The 10,621-nt window shown below is 48.1% G+C and overlaps 1 protein-coding gene across 3 annotated transcripts in view; it reads left to right on the forward strand.

Annotated features, from left to right (window-relative positions):
• Window positions 1-10,268, forward strand: part of GIPC1 (GIPC PDZ domain containing family member 1) — a 31,287-nt gene extending 21,019 nt beyond the window's left edge. For all 3 annotated transcript variants that reach the window (XM_080995419.1, XM_080995417.1, XM_080995418.1), the window contains 3 exons: window positions 7,173-7,285; window positions 7,886-7,967; window positions 8,215-10,268. In XM_080995419.1, coding sequence (XP_080851545.1) covers window positions 7,173-7,285; window positions 7,886-7,967; window positions 8,215-8,366 — 347 coding nt within the window. In that variant the 3' untranslated portion in view covers window positions 8,367-10,268. The remainder of the gene's footprint in view (window positions 1-7,172; window positions 7,286-7,885; window positions 7,968-8,214) is intronic.
• Window positions 10,269-10,621: the final 353 nt, after the last annotated feature.

Consider the following 10,621-nt stretch of genomic DNA (forward strand, 5'->3'; position numbering starts at 1 on the left):
TTGTGATAGTTTGCTTGGCCTAATAAAGGTATTGCCTTAATAAGGATTTTGGGATTTTTCTTCAGTACAGCATTGCTACCTATACTTCTTCGGAGAGAGATAACTCATTTTGTTGTCTGCCTTCACATAACTGTATGAGTTAGGGCATAAACTCTTTGACAAGCAGCCACATGTCCGGAAAATATATATTTTACAATAATAACACCAAAGCATTTTTGCTGCAGATAATAAATCGACAGCAAAGTTACTGTCAAGATGGCCTAATAGTATGAATAAGCTCCAGCAAAATTTCGTATCCTGACATCTTTATAACTTTCCCTCTAATACTTCTGGGATCTACTTGTTTTGAATTTAATGTTGTAAGAGAAATAAACAGGCCACTGACTAGCATTTTGATGTAAAAATAAAATGGCCATTAAAAAAATTATCCAGGTGCCAATTCTTGATGCAGTCAAATGTGTTAGCTGGACCCTTGGTTATGGCTTGGTCTACATTGTGGAATTCTTCATTTCTCTACCAATATGTGGGACTATACGGTCCTCATGGGCTCACCCTGAAGCAGAGGTCTCTTTCCCAGAAATCCACAAGTGTTCTTTCCACTCATGCCGTAAACCAATTTGAGCTATTGCCTGCTAACTGCCAGGTTCCATCCTTAAACACTTTCATCAATCTCACATCACATATTTGTTTAGACATTGACCCTTTATGTTGGAGCAATGAAAGAATCTCCTGGAGCTGCACTTCCCTTGCTCTTTATCTTTCTAGTTGGTCTTTTTGGTAAAGGCCAATGACTGCAGTCCTCCCACTATAACAGAAATATGATGGGGGGGGGCACTGCTAGAATTGTCCCTAGGCGAATAAAATTGGGGTTCAGGGTGAACAGTCTTAGTCTTGGGAAATCAATGCTTTCTCTCCATGCCCTCGTTCTGTGTGTGCACTTTGGTCCTACTGCTTTTCTGTTCCTTTTCATTGGTATTTTAGCTGGTCGTTTGATGCACGGTCTACATTGATGGGCTCCTCTGAATTGCTGTGTGTGTGTCCCCACCCCACCCCTTTCAGATTAGCTATTTCAATGGCTCTCATTGCTCTTCAGAATGAAGGTGATGAAAAAGTTGTTGGCGTCTGGACACCTAGCCAAGTCTAAAGGCAGGGGCCAGCCAAGAATACTATGAGGCTTTGTCGCCCAGTTAGGGTTGTATCATTCCTTGGAATGTCCCCGCAATGGAGCTGAAAGGGCAGAGGCAGGAAACCTACAGAGAACAGGGCCAGGAACATCTGGGGATAGTACCTAGCTTCTGGCCAAACACATGTCCCTGCCAGACCAGATAGAACAACCGAGCATTTTATGTGTACTGCTTCTGTCTTTGCATTCCCAGCTCCGCCGTAGGGAGCTGTAAGCAGACTCTCAGCAGTTGAGGAGGCCCATGTAGGGTCTGTGTATAACCTAATGCTGGCTGCATGAAGCAGTGGAATTGGACCTGAATGAATGTTGTTTTTCCCTATTTTGTGTATGTATGTGTTAGAAACTGTTGCTTGTAAATTATGGGTAGGAGAGCAGTCTGTGTAAATCCTTTGCCCTTTGCTTCTTAACTGAGAGCACCTCTTCTCTGTGGCCAAGTGTACTCCTCAGGAAGGGAATGCAAAGCAAGAGCTGCTGCAGCAGAGAAAAACTCATTCTCATGTCTGTCCCCATGTGAAAGCCAGTGGGGCAGTTTGGAGACCACAGCACCTGTGCAAGTCTGCCCAGCATCATAAAACGCAGGGAGGCAGGATATAGAGAGGTCCCATTGCTAGGTCTGCATCCTGGTCTTTCCTACAGGCAGCATGTCGGTTCTCAAAGTTGGTGTTCAAGGTTAGCCTTGCCAGTTATTGTCTGTCGCGTGGCTCTTTAATTGTGCCATACGTTTGAGTTCAGCCCAAGCCCATCACAATGTCTGAGGGCAGTCTGCCGCCAAGATTACAGCCTTTTCTGATCTTAAACCTGGCACAGCCGCAGCCCATAATGTGCTAATTTGCACTTGGAGGATAGTGGAATGCTGGAGGGATCTGAGGGTGGGTGTGCTGGAGGCTTGGAGGAGCCAGGCAGCTGCTGCTGGGGATGGTGCCAGGATGTCGTGAGCAGGCAGTTGTTTTTCTCTGGATTACTGAACTCTGCAAACCCCAGCTTGCTGGACATGGGGCTCCTCTGTCCTTGTTAACTAGAGAGCGGTTGCCTAGATTGTACAATTTGTACCATGCCTCCTTGCAGCTCTGACACTGGGATTATGTGATAAGGCATAGGAGAAGGCTGACTTCACTGATGGCAGGGGCAGAGTATTGGGTTCCTCTTCATGCAGTTTGCCAATTGATCTGTAGAGCCTATTCCCAATCAACATGTCTGTCGATACAATCAAGAAGTGTAGTTTCAGAAAAGCACTATTAATCTGTCTTGCCAGTGCTGCCACCACCTTAGGGTGGCCGGGCTGATGCACCATGAGGAGCCAAGGCCACTGGAGATGAGGCACCTCAAGAAAATACGTATCGGCCATCTGGCGTTACATGTCTTTAGCTGCCCCTGGAGAAAACTCTGGTTATAATTACAGACAACACCACAGCTGTGTGCACATAAACAAGGAAGGAGCACATGTGTGTGTTGTGGAACAACCTGGCAGGTCCTTGGGAGCAATGTATTGAAGCACTGGATGAATCACATTGGTGTGACACAAGCACGAAGTGTGCTGATGTATGTGGCAAAAAGGGAGGAGTTACTTTCTCGAAGAGAAGAATACTGGCCTGTGCAATCTTCCTCTAGTTTTAGAGAAGGATCTCAGTTTGGTGGTAGACCACAAGATTTGCATGCTTGGGCATCTCCAGTGAGGGCTGGGAAGGACCCTTGTTTGCAGCCTTGGAGAACCTCCTCTCAGTCAGCCTGGATCATGGTGAAGAACCAGCAGCCTGCAGTGCAGATGTTTCCCGTAAAGTCTTTGTGACCACATAGGGGTGTGTGATATTTGAGGAGTTGGTAAGAATGGCTCATTCTGCCTTGCCCATTCATGGCATTTGCCCCCTTGTGTGGCCATTAGGAAGAAAAAGTCCCATGAACACAAATTGGATCTGTTTATAAGCCAAATTCCTATGCAAGGGAAGAGAGAGAAGCATGGAGTGGAGATAGCTCAGGAGGGAGATCTACATGACTGAGTATGGCTGATCAAAAGTAGCTTTGGCTTTGGCTCTGCCAACATTTGGCTTTGGAATGCAGCCCCACAAGATTACCCAAAGGCTGGCTATACAGCCTTTGACCTTAAAAAGGCTCCTTGCTCATGGTGTGGACACTTCTGAGCTAGATAGACCAACCTGCTGCCATCTGTATGTTTTGAACTGCAACTCCCATGGCATGAGCCCTGGCCAGTGGTCAGGGATTATGGGAATTGTAGTCCAAAACATGGAGAGCACCAGTTTAGGGAAGGCCGCCATAGAGTGCTGGCCTGGCCTCTCATGCAAATCAGGAATTGCTCTACCTGTCTGGCTGATAGAAGAATGACTGCACAATCTCTCATTATGAATGCAGGCAATTATAGTGAACTATAGAAAACCTAAGTTGTTCCTTTATAAATGAAGAGCTAGGAGCATGTAGAAGAGGTGCTAAGCTTTTGCTCCAGAGCTGCCTCTCACTGCCTCTTTTGGAATCTCTGTTTCTTACTTATTAAGTGTCTGAGTTACTGCATTGAAAGTATATGTTGCAGTGGCTTCTCACGTCGATAACAAAAGCATTTCTTTCTCCTCTGGCAATTAACTAAAGTTTTCTATAGAAGTGGCTGTTGAAGCCTGTCCTCCAGTTGGAAAGACCCGCTCTAGCCTGGAACATGAATGTAGTCCTCATTAAATTAATGGGAGACACTCACACTCTGCTGCCCAAAGCTTGGCCATTTCTTCTTGATTATGCTTATGCAGAAGCACGTGACCACTCTCGTGCACGCATCTGCCTTATAAGCTGGCAGACTAATCGTCATGACAAAGGAAGTCAATGCTTCATCCCAGCGACATTCTTAGAATATTGTGTTCTTCCATTCCCAGCCAGGGCTTTAACCTGCCAGTTACTTTTCCAGGACCACACACTGGATTGGAGGCTGCCTCCCACCAATTAGTTGTGTTGGGCATCTGACTTCAGAGAACAAAGCAAATTTGAAAGCCTCATCACTTGTTTTAATTCCTTTCTCAAAGCTGCCCCCATGTCATTGCACACTTCTGTTATGACAGAGATTTTAAGCAATGATTTGAACTAATATGAAGTGATTTTTAGTTCCCTTGGGCAGGAAATCTGCGTGGACTTTTGAGCTTATTCAACTAGGCCAGTGTATACCACAGAATATACAGGGGGGAATTAGCTTGGCAGAAGTTTTCCATTTCTAAGCACTGCATTCCTGCTGATAGACTCAGATCATATGCTGGGTTTGGGAGGATATCACTGCAGTTCTGTATTCTTTTGCACTATTCATCACCCTTCCATTAATTGATTGTGAAAAAGAGTGGTACTTCGATTTCATGAAAGCCTTCCCCAACCTAGTGCCCTCCAGATGTTTTGGACAAAATTCCCTATTGTCCCCAGCCAGTTTAGTTGGCTAATCCTATTAAGTGCTTCATTGTAGAATTGATACTTTTCATGTCCCTCCATAAAGTGTCCTGTGTTAATGTCATCAGATCTGCCATAGACCCTCTGTTCATGTAGTTCAACACAATGTTCTGTAGGCAAAAATGCAAAGTGTCTGAGATAAAATATTACCTTGTGCATTTCTACTGTAAACTATACAGAAAGGGCCCGCTATATGCAGTGGCCTTTCTGTTACTGCTTGTAAGTGGCGAGAGTGCTTTGGATAATGTTGCTGATTTAAGGAAAAGGCTCCTGCAGCTACAGTCTGCTTGGAGGTTAGAGAATAAGTTTATAAGCGGTATGAACATAAGCTACAGGGAAGGAAGCATCCAGATCAGCAACAGACCAGACAGTTGCATCTGTGTAAAGAACTGCTCAGTCAGCCAAACCTCCTTATCAGGTACTTGATGAACCACCACAAACCAGTGATGGCAACAGGGGCCCAAAGCAATTGCTGAAGTCAGGAAATGGCAGGGAGATTAGGACATTGTGGCTGATGGTTTCACCACCTTCATGCACTGTTCAGAGGAAGTGAGCAAAGACTGCTTTCTCAAGCTTGCAGAATTTGTACAAAACCTTGGCAGAGGTAAAATACTGGCAGGGAAAGAAATGCCCATCCTGTTTGTACTGCGGTTGGATGCACAGGATGGGAGCCACCTAGCAGGTCCCATCAGCAGAAGCCCTGTGCTAGGACTTCGGCTTGCGTAGAAGGGCTTTCCCCTCTCTCCTCCCCGCATAGCCTCTTCAGTTGGCTTGAGAAGGAGGTCAGGAGAACCCCCCAGAACTGTGTGTAGGGGGAGGAGAGGAGGGACTCATTCCACTTGCCAGCTGTGATGCTTGTGCCAGTGGAATGATCAGCTCAGCGCAGTGCTGAATTCTTCCACAGTGTCTACTGCAGGCTGCTGAGGGACTGGAGCTGAGGGTGTGTGAGAGAAAGACAGGTGACCGCCTTGCGGTTTTCCTTTCCATGTTTCCAGGTATAATGTGAAGAGAACAGTCTGTATTTTGGATTAGGAGCTCACAGATCTCCTCGTAGGAACTTGTAGAACTTGTTCCCCTCTGCCTGCTGCTGCCCTGCAATCCCCATCAGCCATGGCCAGTGTGAGCAGTGGTCAGGGATAGGGATCAGTGAGAGTTGTAATCCATCAACTTCTGGAAAGCTATAGGTCCCCTGCCCCTGCCATAGGCAGTATGTTCAACAATAACCTGAAAGCGTGGAAAGGTGCCACTTGACACATTGGTACAAACCCTGAATTAGCTGCTCTTATGCTACATGTGAAATGGCCCTCTGCATCTCCTCTGCCCAACATAGCTCTGTTATCACTATCTTGTTTTTGATTATGCTTACCTTGTTGGGGTAGAGTTCTTGTAAGTTTGCTCCCTCTGCTCCTGTTCTTGCCCCGCATCTCCCCCTTGGTGTTGACACAGCTGGCTTCTTCCAACATCACTCTTTCTATTCTTGCCTTTAGAAAGAATGTCTAATTCAGACTGTCCTGCAGTGCTAGACTTTACCCCCCTCCACTTCCCCTTTCCCCTTTCCTCTATCTGGGAACTCGGTGCTGCAGAGGCGTTGACCCCTTGGCAGGCCATGGATCTAACAGAACTAATTCCCTCTCCCTAGGGGCTTTAATTGATTCTTCGGCTGAAATTAACAGTGCCTCGAGAAGCACGTAGACTCAGAAGGTGCAGTTCTGGCAAGGGCTATGGAAATATGACATCTGCCGGCATGGGAGCTGCTGCTGAGAAGATGTCTTTTTTGTTTTATTTGAGCATTGGGATGTGAGAAGGAAATGGGCCTGATGTGTTTTGGGGGGATAGATAGATCGATAGTCTGGCATATAGAATGGCATTTCCTAAGCTTGCTTCATAGTGGTCTGCTTGCCATCACTCCCATGTTAGCTTCCGGAAAGATTGTCCTCACCATTGCTATTGCCTACACCATTTCTTGAATGTCTCTCTCAATCTCTGCCCTTTCTTTCTCAATCTCTGCCCCACACATCATATCCTCCCGAGTTCCACTGACATCCCGCTTACCTATCTGTGCACTTGGCATACTAAAATGTGTTTCTTCCTAGAGTTCTCCTTTTGGAATTATTGCCCTCACCCAACTATTGCTTTTTAAAGTCGTATCATTCTTGTACTTTGACAAACAGTCACTGATACTGGCTGGGTGTCACTTGCTTGGAATTGGACTTGAGCGAAATGGTGTTCTCTAGATATGCCAACTGCTTCATGACCGCTTCACAGTGTGTGGTAGTTGTGGAAAACATTTTTGCCTTTTGACTTTGAGCTTGAAGCACTTCTCTGTGAACTTCCCGTACACGCATGGACCTTCACCTCTGTGCTTTTGGCACGTGACTGCAAACCGCCTTAAAATGTGGGTCAGTAGTAACATGCTGAAAACTGTGTGTTTCTTTTTCATGCTTCTTTTTCATGCAGTCACTGCGTGTGGAAAACATTCTGTTGGGCTTGTTTCTAAGCTGGGACCACCAGTGTGCAGACTCTGCTAAAAAGCTCACCAGGATTTTTTCTTGCTCTGTTCCAGATATGATCAGTCAGCGGTCTGCAGGAGGCAAACACAGCGGGAGCGCTCAGCTTGGCACAGGAAGGGGCACTCTGCGGCTTCGGGCCAAAGGACCAGCCACTGTGGAGGAACAGGTGTGTGTTCAGCAAGCCCAGAAATGTAGAGCAGAAGGATGGGCAGCTCTGCTCTGCTCCACTTTTTTCCAAGATTGGTTTAGAGCAGGTGTCCACAAATCCATCCCCCTCTGGTGAGAGGGATGCTCAGCAGCATATTTCCCCCTGCCCCTGAGCTCTTCCTTGTGGTGTGGTTTTAGAGGAGGGGGGGAAAGGAGCAGGCATCTCTCCTGCTGTTTCTCTCATCTCCTCCTCCCTGCTTCTCCTTCAAGTTATTGTGCAGACCAGAGAAGTAAAGGGATGTTATGACGGTATTGGTGGCAAGAGGGATAGTCCAGCTGATACACGCAGTCCTGGGTTGGTACTCTTCCTCACAGCCTTCATGCGTCTTCTGAAGACACGGAGCCACACGTGGTTCCTGGATAACCAGCTCTAGAGTTTCCCACTCTCCAATCTCTACCAAAATTCTTCAGCCACATTGCAGCCATTTTCTTCTGCATTAGACCCATTGGCCCTTTCAGCTAGTAGTCGTAGCCAAGTTGCAGCTGCCACCCCTCAAGTTAATAGAGAGGAAAACAGACATTGTTGCTGCTTCAGTCGTTGTGTTCTTCCTCTTCACAGCCATCTGCATTTGAGGAAAAGGCCATCGAGAAGGTTGATGATCTTTTGGAGAGTTACATGGGCATCCGTGACACAGAGCTAGGTGAGTTGCTGCTACCTTTCCTCTTTTAATCTGGAAATAAACCACCCAAAGCAAACTAGTTAAGAGACTGGAGCCTCCCCGTAGATGCTGGCATCTCCCCTTGATTTGCACACCTTTCCAATGCTGGAATGGGAGCCAATGTGAAGCTCTCCCTGTGCCTCTGTCTCAGTTGTTGTGTTGGCTTGTGAGCTGTTTGGGGTGTGGAGCAGATGCTCACCTCTGGCTTTCTTTCCTTTCCCCCACATAGCTGCTACCATGGTGGAGCTGGGAAAGGACAAACGGAATCCTGACGAATTTGCTGAGTCCCTGGACGAGCAGCTGGGGGACTTTGCCTTCCCCGACGAGTTTGTCTTCGACGTCTGGGGAGCGATTGGCGACGCCAAGGTTGGGCGCTACTAGGACTCTGCGCCCTCTGCTGGACCCTGCAGGCAGGACTACTAGGCAGGCCACTGGTGGGCCTGGCACACCACTGTGCCCTCACTTCGATGCTGGGCCACACCTGCCTCCTTTCCCTAGGGGCTGGAGAGGCCCTCAAGCAATAAGTCACCTGCATTAATGACTGGAGTGTAATGTGAATGGGGGCCAGAATCACTGCTGCTGACCTGACCCGCTTTGTGCATGAGGCTCCCTCAGACCTGAACACAGTCTGCTAGGAGTCCCTTGCTGCCAGTTCTTGGCTTCTGCCACTCTGCTCATACAGTTTGCTGTTCTCAGGGAGATGCAACTGCTCCTTGCTGGTTTCCAGGCCTATCCTTGAACGAGGATATGCAGGCATCCTGATAGGCAGTTAGTCTGGGGGGAATCTCACAGGCACTCTCGGGCGACGGATGAGGCTGGGGTGAGCTCAGATGGGTTTGGACAGCCCTGACACAACCATTTGGATGGGTGGGCAGGTGCGGCAAAAGCTCCTCACTGTGCATATCTGCTCTGGATAGGCTAAGAGGGTACACACACTCATCCCTCTTTTCCAGCATGAACATCCTCTGCTGGTCCAGCTCCAATCCATTTTGGTACGATATGCACTGGGAAGCTGTTTCTCTTGCCACAGGTGGACCTCGTTTCATAGCTGCTCTCTCTTGCTTGATCCTCGTAGCTTGGCTTTGGGTAGTAAATGCAAGAGAGGCACTCAGAAATTAGAGAGCATCAGATCACAAGGTAAAAAAAAACAACAACTGGTGGAGGAAATAAGGTCCCCGACCCCAATCTTGTTTCCTAGAGAGATCCTTTCCTTCCATGTGGCTAGGCAGTCCTTCCAGCTGAGTTTCAGCTGCTGGTCCTACCCTGCCTAACAAAGCCTGCCTCTGCCGGCCCCATCATCAGCTGTTGAACTTGAATCCATTTTGAGTGGCAGTCTCAAGCTTCCTTTGGTTGGGCATGGCTGAGAACAGCTGGCAGCAGAGACACAAGGCTGTATAGCCAGCCACTCCCCCTCCCCCAATGGATCTGGCTTGTCCTGCCCCCAACCACTTCCCCAGAGCGAAGCGTGGTTTAAAAGCCCACCTCCTCTTTAACCGCCACCCCCCATCTGCAGCTGAGCTTCTTGCCCCCAGTTACTCACTTTGTGGATAGTACAAAGATTGTCGTCCCATGTGTCTCACTGGCGATGAGCCATTGCTGAGCCTGTCACACCAGTGGCATTCCCCCGTCCCAATTACTGCTGGGAATATTCCCTTACTGGACTGGTTCTGGGGAACTCCTCTGCTCAGGGTGATACTGCTTGGCACTGGGGACGTTCCCAGAGGGCAGCAAAATCACAAGCAGCAACAGCAGCAGGTTCTCCTTGCGGTCTGAGTTTGGGCATGTCCTTGTCGAGATCTGTCTTTGACTAATCTGTCCAACTTTGTCATACTGACCTACCTCCCAGGGTGGCCCAGTTAATAATGCCTGAAAAGCTGCCTCTGTTAAATTATTGATATTCTCTCACTGACACTACACGCGCACACCCCCCCCCAAATGTTGGGCCTCTTCCCTGTACTGTATCCCAATACTGTAGTTCAGGCACTGTCTGGTCACCCTAGGAGCCATGAAGGCCCCCTCCCTCTTCAGTTACACCTCACAGCCCCAATCCACCTACTGTATCTCTTTAAGACACTAACCCCAAGTAGGATGTGGAGCCTAGTTGCCCTCGGGACCCACACCTCATGCTCAGAGTGGGTGAGGTTTCTGCCAAGCCTTGCTGCCTTCCTGTGCCCTGGCACCGGAAGCCTTGTGGGTAGACCAGGCACCACATTCTCCTTGGGCATATTTTTGTATTCTATGTGTAAAGCATCTTTAAGATAAAAATATATTGACATTACTAAATTGCTTTTTGCCTGCATGTGTGCTTTAGGGGCGTGTTGTGGGGAAGGGAGGTGCAGAGTGCCCACAAGTGGAGTTCCGGCTTATCCCATCTCTTGGCCGACACGGACAAAAAATAAAACTTCCTCTGTGGAGGAAATGGTAGGATGCGGAAGTTGGGACCCAGCCGGTTAGGGTGGTGTTGCAGATCTGGGTAAGCAAGACGGTTCTCTGGTTGCTGCTGAGGGAGAAGTGAGCAGGTGTGTGTAGCAATTACCTCAAAAGAGGGGTTGCAGATGGCACATTGGGAAAAAGGAAACTACCCAGAGAAATACCCAGTAAAACAACTGCAGTACCCTAACTTCATGGCCAGGTGC

This window comes from Podarcis pityusensis (genome assembly GCF_964106645.2).
Source record: "Podarcis pityusensis genome assembly, chromosome: 2".
Taxonomy (NCBI): Eukaryota; Metazoa; Chordata; class Lepidosauria; order Squamata; family Lacertidae; genus Podarcis; species Podarcis pityusensis.